General features: G+C 44.7%; 1 protein-coding gene and 1 long non-coding RNA gene across 6 annotated transcripts in view; one reads left to right on the forward strand and one right to left on the reverse strand.

The window, feature by feature from the left end:
* LOC119969222 overlaps nt 1-4038 on the forward strand; it is an 82437-nt gene extending 78399 nt beyond the window's left edge. Inside the window, exon 3 of the long non-coding RNA XR_005461314.1 lies at nt 3509-4038. This is a non-coding gene — a long non-coding RNA (uncharacterized LOC119969222). The remainder of the gene's footprint in view (nt 1-3508) is intronic.
* The window catches only part of scml2 (Scm polycomb group protein like 2), a 322665-nt gene that overhangs the window by 11756 nt on the left and 288444 nt on the right, over nt 1-22465 (reverse strand). For 2 of the 5 annotated variants that reach the window (XM_038802541.1, XM_038802537.1), the window contains 2 exons: nt 20744-20869; nt 8714-8992 (listed from right to left, as the gene is read on the reverse strand). In XM_038802541.1, coding sequence (XP_038658469.1) covers nt 8714-8992; nt 20744-20869 — 405 coding nt within the window. The remainder of the gene's footprint in view (nt 1-8713; nt 8993-20743; nt 20870-22465) is intronic. The other 3 variants (XM_038802538.1, XM_038802540.1, XM_038802539.1) reach the window with 3 other exon arrangements.

The following is a 22465-nucleotide window of genomic DNA, read 5'->3' on the forward strand; positions in this document are numbered from 1 at the left end:
TGGGAGTACTGGCCCTTCCAAAGCTTCAGTTCTACCGCTGGGCGGCCACAGCAGAAAGAGTGAGGGGATGGTGAAGGAACCGGGAATGGAATGGGTGAGGATGGAGGAAAGTTCCTGCGTAAGGACATTCCTCTTGAGCCCTAGTCACTACCGCACTCCCATCCTCTCTGACCAAACACTCAAGTCTAGTGGTGGTAGCAATGCTCCAAACGTGGTATCAAATGAGATAACACTTTGGCCTATCCGAAATGACCCTCATCTGTAACAACCACCGGTCTGCGCCCGCAACAATGGACACCGCCTTCAAAAGGTGGTGACAGAACGAGGGGCACTGACTGTTAGCGACATGTACACAGACGACAGGCTAGCGACCCTGGAGGAACTCACGGAGAGGTTCCATCTGACTAAAGGAAACGAGATGAGGCATATAAGAACATAAGAACTAGGAGCAGGAGTAGGCCATCTGGCCCCTCGAGCCTGCTCCGCCATTCAATTAGATCATGGCTGATCTTTTGTGGACTCAGCTCCACTTTCCGACCCGAACACCATAACCCTTAATCCCTTTATTCTTCAAAAAACTATCTATCTTTACCTTAAAAACATGTAATGAAGGAGCCTCAACTGCTTCACTGGGGAAGGAATTTCATAGATTCACAACCCTTTGGGTGAAGAAGTTCCTCCTAAACTCAGTCCTAAATCTACTTCCCCTTATTTTGAGGCTATGTCCCCTAGTTCTGCTGTCACCCGCCAGTGGAAACAACCTGCCCGCATCTATCCTATCTATTCCCTTCATAATTTTAAATGTTTCTACAAGATCCCCCTCATCCTTCTAAATTCCAACGAGTACAGTCCCAGTCTACTCAACCTCTCCTCATAATCCAACCCCTTCAGCTCTGGGATTAACCTAGTGAATCTCCTCTGCACACCCTCCAGTGCCAGTACGTCCTTTCTCAAGTAAGGAGACCAAAACTGAACACAATACTCCAGGTGTGGCCGCACTAACACCTTATACAATTGCAACATAACCTCCCTAGTCTTAAACTCCATCCCTCTAGCAATGAAGGACAAAATTCCATTTGCCTTCTTAATCACCTGTTGCACTTGTAAACCAACCTTCTGTGACTCATGCACTAGCACACCCAAGTCTCTCTGAACAGCGGCATGCTTTAATATTTTATCGTTTAAGTAATAATCCCGTTTGCTGTTATTCCTACCAAAATGGATAACCTCACATTTGTCAACATTGTATTCCATCTGCCAGACCCGAGCCCATTCACTTAACCTATCCAAATCCCTCTGCAGACTTCCAGTATCCTCTGCACTTTTCGCTTTACCACTCATCTTAGTGTCATCTGCAAACTTGGACACATTGCCCTTGGTCCTCAACTCCAAATCATCTATGTAAATTGTGAACAATTGTGGGCCCAACACGGATCCCTGAGGGACACCACTAGCTACTGATTGCCAACCAGAGAAACACCCATTAACCCAACTCTTTGCTTTCTATTAATTAACCAATCCTCTATCCATGCTACTACTTTACCCTTAATGCCATGCATCTTTATCTTGTGCAGCAACCTTTTGTGTGGCACCTTGTCATAGGCTTTCTGGAAATCCAGATATACCACATCCATCGGCTCCCCGTTATCTACTGCACTGGTAATGTCCTCAAAAAATTCCACTAAATTAGTTAGGCATGACCTGCCTTTTACGAACCCATGCTGCGTCTGCCCAATGGGACAATTTCTATCCAGATGCCTCGCAATTTCTTCCTTGATGATAGATTCAAGCATCTTCCCTACTACCGAAGTTAAGCTCACTGGCCTATAATTTCCTGCTTTCTGCCTACCTCCTTTTTTAAACAGTGGCGTCACGTTTGCTAATTTCCAATCCACCGGGACCACCCCAGAATCTAGTGAATTTCGGTAAATTATCACTAGTGCATCTGCAATTTCCCTAGCCATCTCTTTTAGCACTCTGGGATGCATTCCATCAGGGCCAGGAGACTTGTCTACCTTTAGCCCCATTAGCTTGCCCATCACTCCCTCCTTAGTGATAACAATCCTCTCAAGGTCCTCACCTGTCATAGCCTCATTTCTATCAGGCGCTGGCATGTTATTTGTGTCTTCCACTGTGAAGACCGACACAAAAAACCTGTTCAGTTCCTCAGCCATTTCCTCATCTCCCATTATTAAAACTCCCTTCTCATCCTCTAAAGGACCAATATTTACCTTAGCCACTCTTTTTTGTCTTATATATTTGTAAAAACTTTTACTGTCTGTTTTTATATTCTGAGCAAGTTTACTCTCATACTCTATCTTACTCTTCTTTATAGCTTTTTTAGTAGCTTTCTGTTGCCCCCTTAAGATTTCCCAGTCCTCTAATCTCCCAGCAATCTTTGCCACTTTATATGCTTTTTCCTTCAATTTGATACTCTCCCTTATTTCCTTAGATATCCACGGTCGATTTTCCCTCTTTCTTCCGTACTTCCTTTTTGTTGGTATAAAACTTTGCTGAGCACTGTGAAAAATCGCTTGGAAGGTTCTCCACTGTTCCACCATAAAGTCTTAGCTCCCAGTCGACCTTAGCTAGTTCTTCTCTCATCCCCTTGTAATCTCCTTTGTTTAAACACAAAACACTAATATTTGATTTTACTTTCTCACCCGCCATCTGTATTTTAAATTCCACCATATTGTGATCGCTCCTTCCGAGAGGATCCCTAACTACGAGATCATGAATCAATCCTGTCTCATTACACAGGACAAGATCTAGGACCGCTTGTTCCCTCGTAGGTTCCATTACATACTGTTCTAGGAAACTATCGCGGATACATTCTATAAACTCCTCCTCAAGGTTGCCTTGACCGACCTGGTTAAACCAATCGACATGTAGATTAAAATCCCCCATGATAACTGCTGTACCATTTCTACATGCATCAGTTATTTCTTTGTTTATTGCCTGCCCCACCATATCGTTACTATTTGGTGGCCGATAGACTACTCCTATTAGTGACTTTTTCGCCTTACTATTCCTGATTTCCACCCAAATGGATTCAACCTTATCCTCCATAGCACCGATGTCATCCCTTACTATTGCCCGGATGTCATCCTTAAATAACAGAGCAACACCACCTCCCTTACCATCCACTCTGTCCTTCCGAATAGTTTGATACCCTCGGACATTTAACTCCCAGTCGTGACCATCCTTTAACCATGTTTCAGTAATGGCCACTAAATCATAGTCATTTACGATGATTTGTGCCATCAACTCATTTACTTTATTCCGAATACTACGAGCATTCAGGTAAAGTACACTTATGTTGGTTTTTTTACCTCTGTTTTGAATCTTAACATCTCCAGTTTTATTCCTTTTGTTATTACTGGGCCTATTCACTGTGCTCCCCTCAGTCACTGTACCTTGTACTGTCGCCCTTTTAGATTTCTGACTATGTCTTCTCTGCCTTGCACTTTTCCCCTTACTTCCTTTTGCTTCTGTCCCTGTTATGCAGGTAAAGAACTCGACAACGTACCCCTGGAAGTCAGGACACTCACAGTTGAAAGGGAACTAGGAGGACCTGTACAGACGACTGCTGGAGGAGACAAGGGAAAAATGGGAGGAAGAACTAGGCATATGTAGGGTGGGGGGAAACATTCCCTGCTGGATCAAAGCACTAAGGAGGATGAACTCCACCTTCACATGTACAGGGCTGAACCTAATGCAGCTAAAGGTGGCGCAAAGAGCACCCCTAACCAGAACCCCAATGAACAGATTCTTCCCAGAGGTGGAGAAAAAATATAAATATTGGCCCGGCCAACCACACCCACATGTTCTGGGCCTGCCCCAATTTTGTTAGGTTCAGGACAACCTTGCAATGTCCAAGGTTGTGGGGATGAGGGTAGAGCCAGGCCCAAAGATGGCAGACTTTGGGGTTTCAGATCAGTCAGAATTCTTTATGGGGAGAATATCATAGAATTTACAGTGCAGAAGGAGGCCATTTGGCCCATCGAGTCTGCACTGGCTCTTGGAAAGAGCACCCTACCCAAGGTCAACACCTCTACCCTATCCCTATTACTCAGTAACCCCACACCCAACACTAAGGGCAATTTATCATGGCCAATCCACCTAACCTGCACATCTTTGGACTGTGGGAGGAAACCAGAGCACCCGGAGGAAACCCACGCACACACGGGGAGGATGTGCAGACTCCGCACAGACAGTGACCCAAGCCGCAATCGAACCTGGGACCCTGGAGCTGTGAAGCAATTGTGCTATCCACAATGCTACTGTGCTGCCCGAGATGGGCCGACACCCTAGCCTTTGCCTCCCTAACAACCCACCGGAGAATCCTGCTTGGTTGACGATCAGCCCAAAGCTGCAGACAGGCTATCCGAACTGTCTGATTTCCTTGAACTGGAGATGATAAAATTTGCCATCTGTGGGTTGGAAGAGGGCTTCCACAGGATATGGAAGCCATTAACCAACTTGTTCCAAGACCTGTTCGTAACAAGCGACTAGTAGAGTGGGGTGGGGGTGGGGGGGGGGGGGGGGGGGGTGGGGGGATACACAAGTCACGGACCGCAAAGGAAAAAGGGGAAGGATGAGAAACATGTAAATATGTATAATGATCCTTGTTTGTTTCATTTTTGTTCTCGTCTTCTCGTTCTCCTTTGGCATATCTCTCACTTGTAAGTTTTAAACTTCTAACTTTTCTTTGGTTGCTTTGATCAACACTAAGCGCGGTGATGAAACTTGTAAATTTAGAACTGGAATGTGTAAAAATGGGAAAACCAATAAAAACATTAAAAAACACACCTACAAAGACAATCTCACTACACCCGTCTCCAGCCATACAAACTCAGAACACGTATGTGAAAGAATTCCTCACTGAACTCTGACATTGGGCCTCTGGAACTCACAAGCACCAATATTCAGTTTTTGTGGTCCTTGTACTGTAAACCTCCTTTTATCTATCCCGCTCTTTGCTGTGTGAATGCAGAGTGGGATGTTGCAACACTCCTTTCACGGGTTTTGAATGTGTGAAATCAACTAACCTTCTGAGTTACTCCCAACTCTAATTTCCTATGGATTGCGTAAAATTGGATCACACAAAAATCAAAGGGTTGGGAAAAAATACACCATTACTAATCTGTTTAAACAAACCAATTTAAAACACTTTCTTCCTGTGGACAGGTAGTAAGAGGGAAACAGTAATGTTTGTACTGACCCTGCTTCTGTCAGTAACTGTTTAAAAAAATTCATTTATGGATGTGGGTGTCGCTGGCTCGGCCAGAATTTGTTGCCCATCCCTAATTGCCCTTGAACTGAGTGGCTTGCTCGGCCATTTCAGAGGGCGGTTAAGAGTCAACCACGTTGCTGCAGATCTGGAGTCACATGTAGGCCAGGCCAAGTAAGGATGGCAGATTTCCTTCGCTAATAAACCAGATGGATTTTTACAACAATTGACAATGGTTTCATGGTGAAATTTGAATTTAAAAAAAAATCTGGAATTAAAAGTTTAAAGATGACCATCTGCCATGGTGGGACTTGATCTCAGGTCCCCAGAACATTAGGCAATCTTGAAGACCAAGCTGTATTTTGACACAGGACAAATACGGTTGAAGATCTTGTGGAAACTGATGCAAGACTCTTGCTGGTTGAATATGTTAATATTGCCTTCCCTAGCTGCAAGCCAGTTTGCTGCATTAACATCTGACTAGTAGGTCACACAGATGCAGCTCTGGCCAGCCTAAACAACTGGCCCCATCTTCTCTGCTTCTGCTGAAAGTTCTGTACTATCGCCGACAAACTGACTTATCTCTAAATCCCCATTTCATCTTGTGAAGTCAACACCACCAGGAAAGCCAATCATACACCACTGGCTTTTAAGCGCACTGATTCCGTGAAGGAATTCCCCATGGAATTTGACTGTGGACCTCATGGGGCTGGTTTAGCTCACTGGGCTAAAGCGCTAGCTTTTAAAGCAGACCACGCAGGCCAGCAGCACGGTTTGATTCCCGTACCAGCCTCCCCAAACAGGCGCGGAATGTGGCGACTAGGGGCTTTTCACAGTAACTTCATTGAAGCCTACTAGTGACAATACATTTCATTTTCATGTGAACTGATATTTATTTTTTCTGTGGTCAATGTACATAAAACTTTTTCTTTATTCTTATATTTACTGTATGAGTGCAGAGAGGGATGTTGTGAGCTCTCCTTTTTTCAGTTTTTTGAATGTGTGCAATAAACTAACCTTTTGGGTTCACCCTACTTTGAGTTATCCATGGGGTTATTAGTAGGAATTGGATCACACAAAAACCATGGGGTTCAGATATATGCCTCTGCTTATTAAAAAAGAAATAAATCAAAAAACCTCTATTTATGGACACCACCATGCCCATCTGTCTGACATCACATACACACACGAAGGACAGGTTGCATAAAACGGAGTTGCGTTCTCTTAATTTTGGAAGACAGAGTTTAACATGATAAATGGATTGAATAGAATAGGTACATTTAAGTTATTTTAGCTGATGTAGGAATTATAGAAAAAGGAGGTATAATCTTTAAATTAAAGGCAAGGCCATTGTAGAGTAAAATCAAGAAACACTATTTCACACAAGGAGTAATGGAAACATGGAACTCTCGCCACCAAAAGCTGTGTGCGCAAGGTCAAGTAGCATATTTAAGTCTGAAATCAGCAGATTTTTTTCTTATTTAAGGATATCGAGAGATATGCATCAAATGTAGTAAGTAGAGTTTAGGTACAGAGCAACCACGATCTATTTAAATGGCTCAAAAGTAGGAACATCCTACTCTCCTCTTAAAATTAGGAACTTGGAAGCTACACTGTGCGAGCTTTGGAAAACAAAAGTTAAACTTTTTGGCACGCGAAAGATGGGGTGAGACTCTGTTCGTTTGGTTGGCTGGTGGCCGATGAATTGGTCAAAAGGCCATATTCTGCCCGGTAACAGGTGGCGATTGGATCCTGCCTGAGTGGGATGATTTCTAGAGACTCAAGGAAAACAGAGTTTGAATCTAGACAGTCAGGGAAAAGGACCTGCTCTCTCCAGAAAAGCTGCAGTATTTCTGACACTGCAGAGACCTGAATGAAACTATAGCGAAAACCTCAAACTAAAAGCAAGGTTTGAAGAGAGGCTGCTAGACACAAGTAGCTGAAACAAAATCTCTTGGCCAGGATTCTCTGCCCTGCTGCGCCACATTTCTGCCCCGACCGGCTGTCGGGATTCTCCATTACGTTAGCTGGTTGGGGTTTCCATTGTGGGGCAGCCGTCGGGAAACCCCCGGGCGCTGGTATAACGGAAAATCATGCCGACGGAGAAGCCCAGCTCTTATCTTTTTACTTTCATCCTTATTATGTTCAGCCCTCTTATAGACGGTAGGGGCACGTTAAAGGGGGGAGGGGGATTAGAAATTAGATAATAGTTAACCAGTTGTATTTGCTGCATATTTCATCATAGTGCATGTTATAAATAAATAAAAATTGTGTTTAAATATACAAACCTAAGACTTATTGGTTAATTCAACTGTGTTGCGACTTCGGGTCAAGGGGCCTGGAATTGACCACGCCCTAGCCCAGGGGGTCATAACACACCTCAGAAGCACATTTACCTTCAACTCAACTATTCCCTACCTGGATTGGAGGATCTTTTTGCTATTCCTGCTTTGTCCAGGTGATTAAGGAATTCATTAACATGCATCATTTAATACTGTCATCTAAACACATGATTCAGTATTACACACTATTAATGGGTTCAACAGTTGAATGCTTTATTTTGTACAACATTAGCAGGTAGGTTAAAAACAGTCTTTTATCTTTCTCTGCAATTTAAACAAGATCTTTCTCTTTCTTCACATCAATTGGTGAATCAAATGCACCAATCGGAAGTTAGAATTTGATGAAAAAGGAAGTATTCCACTTTATTTATATGAAGTATGTTCTACAATTACAATGACCAATTTGTTTAAGTTTCCTCCCTCACGAGTTGGTTCAGTCTTTTTTCCCCACACTTCAGAAGTGCAAGAGGGACTTAGCCAGACTGGAGAGATAAGATTTTATATATTTTGGAAATTAGTGCTTTGCAGGGTCTTTTCTGGTCTCTGGGCAGGGTCAGAGAATTTTCAATTATGGATTTAACTTAAACCTTGCTTCCTGTTATAAATAGCTGAATAACAGCCGCTGTATTGATATGATAACCGAATACAGTGTAAAGTAAATGTACAATTGATTATTTAGGTAATTTCTGAGGACTAGCCTCAGGTTAGAATCAAAGTTGAAAGTTAATTTTCTTCCTTCTCGATATTGAATTTTCTGCCTCCCTAATATTTGTAGTAATTTAATGTCCGGTCTTCTACAACTCCATCTAACAGCTGTTAAGGTTCTCTGATTTTGTGCTGTTGAGTGTCGATTCTTCTTAGATGCTACTATCTTATGTAATTTTATGTATTTAACCGTAATAAGGAAATCTGTCATAGACTGGAGAAGAAATTTGAATATTTTACCAGGTAATTTGTGAATAAATTACAATACAATACATATTTACATAAATTATGAAACAGGCTGCTTGACCATATCACATCTTTTCACTTCCCTTTCTTTCATGCATCTATTTAACCCTTACTTCACCAAAATTGTGTTTATACGATAAGCCATAATGCTACTATGAAAGGAATACTGCAGGACCTAATTACCTACCTTCTATTCTCCTTTGCATACGGGTTCTGTTGACATCATAGTAACCATTATTTGCTGCTGAATTTGAAGTCTGTCTTCGCAAAGCAGATGCAGAATTTGAGGTAGAGCCTGAGGGTACAACAGAACTTCTGAAAACAAATTTATTTCCTGAGTTACGATATTCACTCGAATTTCGTTGATGGGGACTCGGTGGTTTAACAGAATTCAGGGCAGAATCCAAGGACTCTGAATATTTGTGTTCCTTTGGTATAACATTCTCTTCTGCAGGCAATGTTTCTGCTGAAGGCAAAACAAAATAAAATAATCTATGAAAAACATTTGAATTAGAATATTTTTTAATTGAATCACCATTTCGCACAAGGAGCAAATTCTATTTTGTCAAGCTGTGAATAATCTTTATTATTGATTGGGTTTCGTCACATAACGTGGATTAGCCTTTTCATTGAAGCCCCAATTAACAAAGACCATTTAATTGTATACTGTATTCCAAATGACTTCCTCACTCATTAACCCACTTCAATATGATGCGGTTGGTTTAGCACAGTGGGCTAAATAGCTGGCTTGTAATGCAGACCAATGCCAGCCGCGCAGGTTCAATTCCCGTACTGGCCTCCCCGAACAGGCGCTGGAATGTGGAGACCAGGGGCTTTTCACAGTAACTTCATTGAAGCCTACTTGTGACAATAAGCTATTATTATTATTTTTTAATCAGATGAAAAATTAACATTTCTCCATCAAATTACTCCCTTGCCTCGCTCCTGAAAACGCAGATTTCTGGAGTTCCACTAATGAGAAGGAATATTTGCAGAAATGTCTAACTGGGAGGCTTGTTGGGGCATGGATTGCACCCACAAAGTGTAGGTAAAGCAAAGCCCACTGCATCTTCTAAGGGGAAATTGGGCAATTATTTGAAACAGGAAGATAGAGGGCAATGATAAGTGACTAGGGAGTGGTCCATAGCCTTCCAGGTTACAGCACTTCCCTTTCAGATCCAAGTACCTTTTAAATGAGTTGAGCATTTCATCCTCAAGCGCTAATTCAGGCAGTGAATTCCAGACACCCACCACCCTCTGGGTGAAAAAGCTTTTCTTCATGTCCCCTCTAATAATTCTACAAATCACCGTAAATCTATGCCCTTGGTAACTGACCTGTCTCAGCTAGGGGAAACAGATCTTGCCTGCCTGTCTACCCTACCCGTACCAACTTTTACAGATGCACCATAGAAAGCATCCTTTTGGGCTGCATCACAGCCTGGTATGGCAATTGCTCGGCCCAGGACCGCAATAAACTTCAGAGAGTCATTGACTCCATCTACACCTTCCGCTGCCTGGGGAAAGCGGGCAGCATAATCAAAGACCCCTCCCACCCGGCTTACTCACTCTTCCAACTTCTTCCATCGGGCAGGAGATACAGAAGTCTGAGAACACGCACGAACAGATTCAAGAACAGCTTTTTCCCCACTGTCACCAGACTCCTAAATGACCCTCTTATGGACTGACCTCATTAACACTACATCCTGTATGCTTCATCCGATGCCAGTGCTTATGTAGTTACATTGTATACCTTGTGTTGCCCTATTATGTATTTTCTTTTATTCCCTTTTCTTCACATGTACTTAATGATCTGTTGAGCTGCTCGCAGAAAAATACTGTTCACTGTACCTCGGTACACGTGACAATAAACAAATCCAATCCAATACAATCAATTAGGTCACCCCTCTGTTCCAAGGAAAACAACATGATCCTATCCAATCTTTCCTCACAACTGAAATTTTCAAGATATGGCAATATCTTTGTAAATCTCCTCTGTACCTCCTTCCTGTAAATGTGACCTGAACCGTATACAAGGAGTAAATTATTGCAGTGAGGGGTGGGGGGGGGGGGGGGGTGTGATATCTTAGCAGGCTCCTCAATTGAAGCCAGATGGGTAGAAGGCAAATACGAAAAGGGGCAATCACTTTGCTGGGCCCCAAAACAGTAAGGGAGTGATAGAAGAACAGACAGAGGCAAATCTGTAAAAACAGTAGGGCAATAATAGCCAGGCGGAATTCTTAAGTGCATCCAGGAGAACTTTTAGATGGACCAGAAATAAGGGGGGGAAGAGAGAGAGAGAGAGAGAGAGAGAGAGAGAGAGAGAGAGACTGGGAGCAGCTACTTGAGGAAACTCCACATCAGAACAGTGGGAGTCTAATCTCATTTTCCAGAACTTGGTCCATAGCCTTGTACACCTTCCCTCATATAAATGCATCTTAAATGTTTTGAGGGTTCCTGCCTATACCATCTTGGCAAGCAGAGTTCCAGATTCTCATCACCCTCTGGGTGAAAAAGGTTGTCCTTAAATCCCCTCCAAATCTCCTGCTCCTAACCTTGAATCCATACCCCATGGTTATTGACTCCTCTACTAAGGGAAAAAGCTCCTTCCTATCTACGCCCCTCAATTTTGTACACCTCAATCAGGTCCCTCCCCCTCAGCCTTCTCTGCTCCAAGGAAAACAGCCCCAGCCAGCCCATCTTCACAGCTGGAACGCTCCTGCGCAGGCAACATCCTGGGTGAATCTCTTCTGCACCCTCTCTAATGCAATCAGATTCTTAGTGTAGTGTGGCGATCAGAACTGCACACAGTCTCTGTCGCCTAATGAGCATTTGTACAGCTCCATTATAACCTCCCTGCTCTTATATCCTATGCCTTGGCTAATAAAGGCATGTAATCCATATGTCTTCTTAACCACCTTATCTAACTGTCCTGCTGACACTTAGCTTCCTAATTGCTGTTGTACCTGCATTCTAACTTTGTGTATCTTGTATTTGCACATCCAAGTAAATGTTGAAGTTCAGAGGGCCAAGTTTCACACCTTTTACATAAATAGTTTTGCTCTTATTACCAAAATGAACAACATGCTTCCCACATTATATTCTCTCTGCTCACTTAACCTTTCTTTTTCTCTTTTCAGTCTTTGTCTTCACCTCACAGCTTACATTTCCAACTAGCTTAGCATCTTTAGCAAACTTACTCTTCGTCTCTTCATCCAAGACATTAATGTAGATTGTAAGTAATTGATCTTTGCAGCAGTCTACTGGTCACTGCCTTCCAACTTGAAAATGCCCCCTTTATCCCTACTCTTTGTTCGCTGTCTGTTAACCAATCCTCTATCCATGCTGATATAGTGGGATCAGAAATTGGCTAGTTGAAAGAAGACAGAGAGTGGTAGTTGATGGGAAATGTTCAGAATGGAGTTCAGTTACGAGTGGCGTACCACAAGGATCTGTTCTGGGCCGTTGCTGTTTGTCATTTTTATAAATGACCTAGAGGAGGGCGCAGAAGGATGGGTGAGTAAATTTGCAGACGACACTAAAGTCGGTGGAGTTGTAGACAGTGCGGAAGGATGTTGCAGGTTACAGAGGGACATAGATAAGCTGCAGACCTGGGCTGAGAGGTGGCAAATGGAGTTTAATGTGGAGAAGTGTGAGGTGATTCACTTTGGAAAGAATAACAGGAATGCGGAATATTTGGCTAATGGTAAAATTCTTGGTAGTGTGGATGAGCAGAGGGATCTCGGTGTCCATGTACATAGATCCCTGAAAGTTGCCACCCAGGTTGATAGGGTTGTGAAGAAGGCCTATGGTGTGTTGGCCTTTATTGGTAGAGGGATTGAGTTCCGGAGCCATGAGGTCATGTTGCAGTTGTACAAAACTCTAGTACGGCCGCATTTGGAGTATTGCGTACAGTTCTGGTCGCCTCATTATAGGAAGGACGTGGAAGCTTTGGAACGGGTGCAGAGGAGATTTACCAGGATGTTGCCTGGTATGGAGGGAAAATCTTATGAGGAAAGGCTGATGGACTTGAGGTTGTTTTCGTTATTATTTAAACGATAAAATATTAAAGCATGCCGCTGTTCAGAGAGACTTGGGTGTGCTAGTGCATGAGTCACAGAAGGTTGGTTTACAAGTGCAACAGGTGATTAAGAAGGCAAATGGAATTTTGTCCTTCATTGCTAGAGGGATGGAGTTTAAGACTAGGGAGGTTATGTTGCAATTGTATAAGGTGTTAGTGCGGCCACACCTGGAGTATTGTGTTCAGTTTTGGTCTCCTTACTTGAGAAAGGACGTACTGGCGCTGGAGGGTGTGCAGAGGAGATTCACTAGGTTAATCCCAGAGCTGAAGGGGTTGGATTATGAGGAGAGGTTGAGTAGACTGGGACTGTACTCGTTGGAATTTAGAAGGATGAGGGGGGATCTTATAGAAACATTTAAAATTATGAAGGGAATAGATATGATAGATGCGGGCAGGTTGTTTCCACTGGCGGGTGACAGCAGAACTAGGGGGCATAGCCTCAAAATAAGGGGAAGTAGATTTAGAACTGAGTTTAGGAGGAACTTCTTCACCCAAAGGGTTGTGAATCTATGGAATTCCTTGCCCAGTGAAGCAGTTGAGGCTCCTTCATTACATGTTTTTAAGGTAAAGATAGATAGTTTTTTGAAGAATAAAGGGATTAAGGGTTATGGTGTTCGGGCCGGAAAGTGGAGCTGAGTCCACAAAAGATCAGCCATAATCTCATTGAATGGCGGAGCAGGCTCGAGGGGCCAGATGGCCTACTCCTGCTCCTATTTCTTATGTTCTTATGTTCTTATGTTAGAGAGAAGAAGGTTAAGAGGTGACTTAATAGAGGCATACAAAATGATCAGAGGGTTAGATAGGGTGGACAGTGAGAGCCTTCTCCCGCGGATGGAGGTGGCTAGCACGAGGGGACATAGCCTTAAATTGAGGGGTAATAGATATAGGACAGAGGTCAGAGGTAGGTTTTTTACGCAAAGAGTGGTGAGGCCGTGGAATGCCCTACCTGCAACAGTAGTGAACTCGCCAACATTGAGGGCATTAAAAAATTTATTGGATAAGCATATGGATGATAAGGGCATAGTGTAGGTTAGATGGCCTTTAGTTTTTTTTCCATGTCGGTGCAACATCGAGGGCCGAAGGGCCTGTACTGCGCTGTATCGTTCTATGTTCTATATTATTCCCAATTCTATAAACACTCATGTGTTATTTATTTTAACACTTTATCAAACGCTTTTCGAAAATCTAAGGACACGACATCTACTGGTTTCCCCTTTAACTCTGCTGCTAATTGCATGCTTAAAAGAAAACTTCAAACATCACTTCCTTTTTGAAAAACCATGTTGACTTTGATCAGGCATTAATCATTCAGGTAAGTGGTGAGTATTCCATCACACGGATGATTTGTGGCTTGCAGATAGTGGAACAGCTTTGGGGACTCAGGAGGCGAGATACTTGCTGTAGAGTTTCCAGCCTCTGACCTGTTGTTGTAGTAAAAGTATTTATATGACTGGCCTAGTAAAATTTCTGGTCAATGGTAACCTTCAGGACACTGATTATGGGAGGTTCAGCAATTATAATGCTGTTAAACATCAAGGGGAGCTGGTTAGATTCCAGAAGACCATAAGACATAGGAAGGGAAGTAGGCCATCTGATCCATTGAGTCTCTTCTGCCATTCAATGAGGTGATGACTGATCTCTTGTTGGAGATAGTAATTGTCTAACACTTGTGTGGATGTTACTTGCCACTTATTATTCTCTTGGTCTTTCTGCAAGTGGACATGGCACTTCAGTATCAGAGGAATTTTGAATGATACATAACATTATGGCATCACCAGCGCACATCCCCGCTTCTGATCTTATGATGGAGGATAGGTCACCGATGAAGCAACTGAAGATTGTTGGGTCTGAGACACTGCCCTGAGGAAGGCCTGTGGTGATACCTTGGGGCTGAGATAATTGGCTACTACAACAACCTGTTATTGTGTGAGATAAGACTCCAGACTGTGGAGAGTATTCACCAGATTGCCACTGATTTAATGTTGTTAGGGTTCCTTCATGCCCCGCATAGTCAAATACAGCAGGGTGTTGAGGTCAGTCAATCTTATGTCACCCATGAAATTCTGCTCTTTTGTCCATGTATGGGTGCAGTCTATAATTAAGTCTGGATTTATGTAGCATCTGTGCTGCGGGAAATTTTTTTTTATTGAAAGTATTTTTATTCAACAAATTTTTACCAGCTTTACAATTCACAACAATCCCACAAAAGTCTCCAGCCCACCAAACACCCGCTAACCTTACTCCCTCCCTCAACAGTAAGCAACACCCAAAAGTGCATGATAAACAAACCCCAACAATTGTAGAACCCACCACTCGCACTCCTTAAGAGCAAATTTCACCATTTTCAGGGTCACAAACTCCAGCAGGTGTCTCCCCCGCTCCACCTCACGCTGAGGCACAGGGTGGAGAAGCTGACCTCCGCTCCAAGACCTGCCTACGAGCAATCAGCGAGGCGAAGACCAAAACATCTGCCCCCGCACCCCCTGCAGATCCAGCCAGTCTGACACCCTGAATATGGCTTCTAGGGGACAGGGCTCCACGTTCATGTGCAAGACCCACAAGATGGTGCTGAACACCATCCTCCCAACCCTTTCCAGCTTCGGGCAGGGCCAAAACATATGCACATAGTTCGCAGGGCCCCTCCCACATCGTTCACAAACATCCCCACCCCTGCGAATAGCTGGCCCATCCTAGACTTTGTGAGGTGCGCCCTGTACACTACCTTCAGCTCTATCAGCCACAGCCTCGTGCACAATGTGGAGGCATTTACCCCCCCCCGCCACACTGACAGCACCACCTCCAGCATCGATGAGGTAGGTGCTATTGGGAAGGTTGAGAACTTTCCTCGCAAAGCCCCGCACCTACATATACCTGAAACTTCACCCCGTGCCAGCCCAAACTTCTCGCCCAACTCCTCCAAACTCACTAGTCGCCCTCCCAGAAACAGATACTTCATTTCCTTAAACCCACTCTCTTCCCATCCCCTGAACCTTGCACCCATCCTCTCCGGCTCGAACCCATGATTCCCCCTAATTGGCACACATTTGTCTTCACTGCCTACACCCAGCCTGCCAACGACAGAGGGAGATTATCCCACCTTAGCATGTCAGCTTTAACCCTCCCCACCAAACTAGTGAAATTAAACTTCCAAAACCCTGCCCAATCCCAGGCCACATGCACCCCCAGATACCTAAAGTGAGACGCCGCCAGATGGAATGGCAGCGCCCCCCTCCATTTGCTCCCACTCCCGGAGGGGAGACCACAAAGAATTCACTTTTCCCTAAATTTAACGTGTATCGCTAAACATCGCAAATCTCTGAAGCAACCCAATTTTGCTCCCCAAAGAGCTTGGCTCCAAAATATACAGTAACAAGTCACCTGCATATAAGGACACGCGATGTTCCACCCCTACTATCCCCTTCCACAACCCCGAGTTCCTTAGCACATTAGCCAAGGGCTCCATAGTCAATGCAAACAGAAGGGGGGACATGGGGCATCCCTGACTCGTACCTCGGTGCAACGCGAAATACTCTGAGTTCATACAATCTGTGCGCACGCCCACCATTGGCTTCTTATATAGCAACTGCAGTTATGCCTCACTTTCAGCCGAATCCCAAATTTCTGCAATACCACCATCAAATAACTCCACTCAACCCAATCAAACACCTTCTCCACATCCAACGCCACTAGCATCTCCTCTTTCTTCCCTCCGCTGGAGAAAGCAACACATTCAATAGCCTCCTCACATTCGAGGACAACTGTCTTCCCTTTACAAACCCCATCTGGTCCCCCCAATCACCTTTGGAAGGGCCCCCTCCAACCTTAACGCCAACACCTTTGCCAATATTTTGGCGTCTACATTCAGCAGAGATATATTACCCACACTCCAACAGATCCTTGTCCTTAAGCAAAAACGAGATGGAGGCTTACCCCATCGTCTGCGGAACGACACCCCTGTCCATTGCGTCCTCAAACATTCCCATCATCAACGGCGCCAGCCTATCCTCAAACCTTTTATAAAATTCGACCGAGAACACATCGGGCCCCATCGCCGTCCCTGCCTCCATCCTCCCAATCGCCACCTTCACCTACTCCTCCCCCACCATCTCCTCCAACCTTTCCCTCTCCACCTCCCCCAACTTCAAGCACTCTAGCCCACCCAAAAACTCCCTCATAGTCCACTCCTCCTCCGGTGGCTCTGACATATACAGAACTCATCAAACACCTCATTAATCTTTTCCAGAGCCACCACCAATTCTCCTGTCTTGTCCCTCACCCGACTATCTCCCTTGATGCGGCCTCCCTACGGAGCTAACCTGCCAATATACTCCCTGTCTACTTCCTGTACTCAAAAACAGCCCCCTTTGCTCTTCTCAACTGAAGCACCACTTTCCCCATGGACAATAGGTCAAATCTCGCTTGCAACTCCGTCCTCTTTGCCAGTAGACCCAAGCCTGGGTCCCCCGCATACCTTTCTTCCACCTCCAAAATCTCTTTTTAATCAGTCGTTGGCGTTCCTCCCTCTCCACCTTGGCCTTAAGCGAGATCACCTCCCCCCCCTCACCACTGCCTTCACAGCCTCCCAGGCCACCAACTGTGAGATCTCCCGACGTGCAATTAAACCCCAAATACTCCTCAATCACGCTCCTAAAGCTAGTGATTCCAAATAAACCTGTTGGACTTTAACCTGGTGTTGTAAGACTTCTACTGTGTCCACCCCAGTCCAATGCCGGCATGGCTCCGATCTACCAGTAACCCCACATCCATTCTCCACCCTGGTCTCTGGGCTGCCCCCTTCTCCAATACCACATCAATGCAATGCGGAGCATGGTCCAAGATCACAATTGCCAAATACTCCAACCTATTAACTCCAGCCAACAACGACTTTCCCACCACAAAGAAATCAATCCTCAAAAACACCTTGTGCACGGGGGAGAAAAACAAGGAAGATTTGGTTTTGGGGGGGTGGGGGTTGTACCCGGCGAAATTGTGGACCACTTTTTGAGGGAGCACTATTTTGAAACTGCCAAAAGAGGCTACTGACTTTATAAGGGACCATACACTGGGGGACAACTGAGAGTTGTGTGAGATGGCATCTGTAATGGTTGGAGGTTATGGTTGCTGTATGGTGCCGGAAGGTAGGGTTTTTTTTCCTTTTGTTTGTTGATGTTATCGTACTTTGGGGAGTTGCAAGTTTGTATGGGGATAGCCGCCACAGTTGGGCAACCAAGGAGGGAGATGGGGGGGGTCGAATATAAATGTGGGGAGAAGGCGAGCTGCATGTTGGCCCACCAACTGAGGAAGCAGGCTGCATTCAGGGAAATTTTAAAGGTACAAACAGAGAAGGGGAGGTAGCGTCAGAGCCAGCGGAGATTAATGAGGCGTTCCGGGGGTACTATGAGAAGTTATGCAGGGCAGAGCCGGGTGGGGAGGACGGGGATATGGGACGGTTCCTGGATGGATTGGAGTTCCAAGGTTGGAGGAAGAGAGGAGGCAGGCATTGGAGGACCATTGGGGCTGAGGGAGGTGATGGATAGCATTAGAGGGATGAAGTCAGGGAAGGCACTGGGGCTGAGTGGCTTTCCGGCGGAGTTCTACAAGGTGTCTGCAACGGAGTTGGCACTGCATTTGTTGAGGATGTTGAGTGAGGCATTGGGGACAGGGGAACTGCCAGAGACAATGATGCAGGCATTCATCACGCTAATCGCGAAGGGGAAAGATCCATTGGGAGTGTGGGTCATAAAGGCTCATTTTGTTCCTGAATACAGACAGGTGCTAGCTAAGTTGGTGGCGGGAAGTATCGAGGGATGCATGCCAGGAGTGGTTGCAGAGGAGCAACTGGTTTTGTAAAGGGCAGGCAGCTCTCCAGCAAAATCAGGAGGCTGTTAAAATGTGATTGTGACTCCATCGGTGGGGTGGGTGCCGGAGGTCATTGTCTCTATGGAAGCAGAGAAGGCTTTTGATTGGGTGGAGCGGACGTATCTATTTGAGATCTTCGGTAGGTTTGGCTTTGGACCAAGGTTTGTGGCGTCGGAGCGCCTGCTATATGGTTTGTAGCCCCAGTGACAAGTGCATGTACAAATCGGACAAGTTCACGGAGTTTTGGTCTGCAGAATGAGACAGGGGTGTCCGCTGTTGCTGTTCAGGCTGCTGATTGAGCCCTTGGCGATGGCCCTCAGGGAGTCAGTAGAGTAGCAGGGGATTGTGAGGGGTGCAGGGAGCACCAGGTGTCATACGCAAATGATCTGTTGTTGTTTGTATTGGACCCGTTGGAGAGTATGGGTAGGATCATGGGAATATTGGAGAGGTTTGGGGCCTTCGCTGGGTACAAGTTAAATGTCAAGAGTGAGATGTTTCCGGTGAATGCGGCGGGGCTGGGAACGAACTTGGGGATGTTGCCAATTAAGATAGTTTGGGAAAGGTTCAGGTATATAGGAGAGGGTTAGGATGGAGGAGGAGTTCTGTCGGGGATCCAGTTTGAGGGCCGTGGTGACACGGTAGCACAGTGGTTGGCACAGTTGCTTCACAGCTCCAGGGTCCCAGGTTCGATTCCCGGCTGGGGTCACTGTCTGTGCGAAGTCTGCACATTCTCCACGTGTCTGCGTGGGTTTCCCCCAGGCGCTCCTGTTTCCTCCCACAGTCCAAAGACGTGCATGTTAGGTGGATTGGCTATGCTAAATTGCCCTCAGTGCCAAAAATGTTAGGTGGGGTTACTGGTTTACGGGGATAGTGTGGGCTTGGGTAGGATGCTCTTTCAAAGGGCCGGTGCAGACTCAATGGGCTGAATGGCCTCCTTCTGCATTGTAAATTCTATGATTCTATGACACCTCCGCTACCGTCAACTCCAGGGTCTATACGGGGAGCCCGGTTGTACAGTCGACGGTCATGGTGTGGAATCAGCTGAGGAGGCACTTTAAGTTGAATGGGATGTCGGTGTTGATACCACTGTGCGGTAATCACAAGTTTAAGCCGGAGTAGATGGATGGGATGCACGGGAAGCAGAGGGAGGTGGACTGGAGGGCTGAGAGACTTGTATCTGGAAGGGCAGTTTGTGGGTCTGGATGAGTTGCAGGAGAGGTTTGTGTTGCCGAGGGGGAGTGAATTTAGATATATGCAGGGGTAAGACTTTGTAAGAAAGGAGTAGAGGGCATTTCCCAGGAAATAGACTAGAATCTGTGGTGTGAGGCAATGCATAGTGTGAATTCAACCACCTCTTGTGCAAGGATGAGCTTGATTCAGTTCAAGATGGTGCATAGGGTGCACATCATTCCGGCTAGGATGAGTGGGATCTTGCAAGGAATGGCCGAGGAGTGAGAGATATGTGGGCAAAGGCCGGCGAATCACACGCACATGTTCTGGGGTTTCAAGAAACTGGAGGGGTACTGGGAAGCGGTGTTTGGGGCGTTGTCTAAAATTGTGGGGGTGGAGGTCAGGCAGGACCCAATGATGGCAATCTTTAGTGTATCAGAAATGGCAGAATTGGTGGCAGGGAAGGGGGCCTTCGCCTCTCCAATTGCCCGGTGAAGGATCTTGCTGAATTGGACGTCAGATACGCCACCGGGGTAGCGACCTGGCTGGGGGACCTGTATGACTTTCTCCAGTTGGAAAATATCAAATTTGAGTTGAGGGGTTTGGAAGAGGGCTTTGAAACATGGTGGGGGTTGTTCATGACCATGTTTGAGGAATTGTTTGTTGCGGAGAATGGGGATAGGGGGTGGAGGGTCGGGGGTAAATTGCACAAATTGTGGTTTGCAGGGATGTAGAGTTGTTGTATATGTTACAGTTTTTACACATGTTTGTAATAAAAAACATTCAGGTAAAACACTGAAGTACATCAGTGGCAGTGCCACCAGTCAGATGAAATGAACACACAAGGAACTTCCCGTGGCTCATGTTATTCTATTGTTTGTTTCTCTTAAAACTTATGTAGGATTCCACAAAGGAAAAGACGCCTTGTTATCATAATTAGCAAAAACATCGTAGAGAAAAAAAATGAGACTAGGAATATTTATGATTTATTCAGGATAAATATACTTTGTGTATTTAAACTGACACAGGTCTCTTTAAAACAATATCCAATTCAAGTTTGAATGTTTAAAGGATCAAATAATGGGTTACCTTCAATTAGCTATACAGTACCTTCTAAAGGATGAGACTCTGTTCTAGGAAGTTTTGGAGAGAGGGGAGCAGTGTACGGTGGAGATTCCTGTGGAAATCGCTTCAATCCCCTGTTTAGTGTGGGTGGATCTAACGTCTCTTCTTTGGCTAAGAGAAAGGATTCCATTTGTCACAAGTACATTACAGATCAGGAATGTTTTTTTTAAAAACAGCAACTAAAATCTCAGCCATTCACCTGATTAGCCAAGAATGTAGAATAACAGAAAGACCAATTTGATAAACCTTATAATTTTTGCTTCAAATTCATGAACTATTTTACATGAGCTACAATTTGGTTTTGAAAGCTTAAACTGAACTGGCAATCATTCAACAACAAAAAAATCTAGGGCATATACAGACAACGGAGGTAAATTTTCCAAGACTTGTCTTATGATACAGAGCATTGCTTCACAGTAGTGTTAGTTGGAAAGCCAAATACAGAGGAAGGTGCAGCACGCTCCGTCAGTTATTGAATCTTCAATCTGCCCTGCTGTTGAATTAACTCTGCAGTCTCAGCTGTGTTGGAACCTCAAATAAATTACCCGTACATATGAAAGTATTATTCCCCATTTTCCTAGCAAGTATAGAGAAAGTACTCTCCACTTGAAAATGTTTTTTCCACGGTGTCATTGGAAGAACTAACTTCTATATGCGAAATACTGTTTCTGCTTGATCTCCATGAAAATAAACAGTTGCTCTGTAACATCGGTGCCATCACAGCAGTGACTGAGGTGGGAAGAATGGAAAGTGGTAGATCTTTGTTGATAGCACATTGTGTCATTTTTTGACAAGTAACAAACATATTTCCACATTGCATTACACTTCTATTAGGCATTGTTCTGAAAATTTGAATTATAATCTATTATTAATTCTATTCCCAATGAGAATAGATTTATCTTCTTTAAAATTATTCCCCTCTTACACATCTGCAGGCCAAGTTAAGTGGAAGTTTCATCTTGGTATGAACACAAAAAGTTCATAAGACTTGTGTTTTAGAACTGTATCTTTAATTTAGAGTAAAATGGAAGCATAAGCAACTTGTTCTTAATTTGTTTATGATAAATCTAGATGATTTAATTGTTAAAAGATTAAATAGGAGCCTGGTTCTTTTACTGGTAAGGCGGCACACGGTATTCAAACCTGTAGACAATGGCAGAAGCATTCGTGCTGATAGTGGATGGGCTATTAGTCTCCAAAGTCCCAAGAGGGTGTTAAGAATGTGAGGTTTTGTAAATGGTTATACTTCAACTGTATATTTTGTTGCAAGATAGAATGTAGTTGAGAGTATAAAGGATAGCTAATTAGCACTTCTATCTTGGCACAACATTTGTGCTTCACATTGACAAGGAGATGGCGTTTGAGAGGGGAAGGGCCCACAAGAGGGGGGGGGGAAGAGAGAGAGAGAGAGAGGGAGAGAGAGAGAGACAAGTGTCCTTGTGCATCATTCGCTGAAGGTAAGCATGCAGGTGCAGCAGGCGGTAAAGAAGGCTAATAGTATGTTGGCCTTGATTGGAACAGGTTTCGAGCTGCAGTTGTACAGTGCCTTGGTGAGGCCACACTTGGGAGTATTGTGTGCAGTTTCGGTCTCATTCTCTGAGGAAGGATGTCCTTGCTTTCGAGGGAGTGCAGCGAAGGTTTATCAGACTTTTTCCAGTCATGGTGGGACTGTCATATGAGGAGAGATTGACCAGGTTGGGATTGTTC

This window comes from Scyliorhinus canicula, chromosome 7 (genome assembly GCF_902713615.1).
Source record: "Scyliorhinus canicula chromosome 7, sScyCan1.1, whole genome shotgun sequence".
Lineage (NCBI taxonomy): Eukaryota > Metazoa > Chordata > Chondrichthyes > Carcharhiniformes > Scyliorhinidae > Scyliorhinus > Scyliorhinus canicula.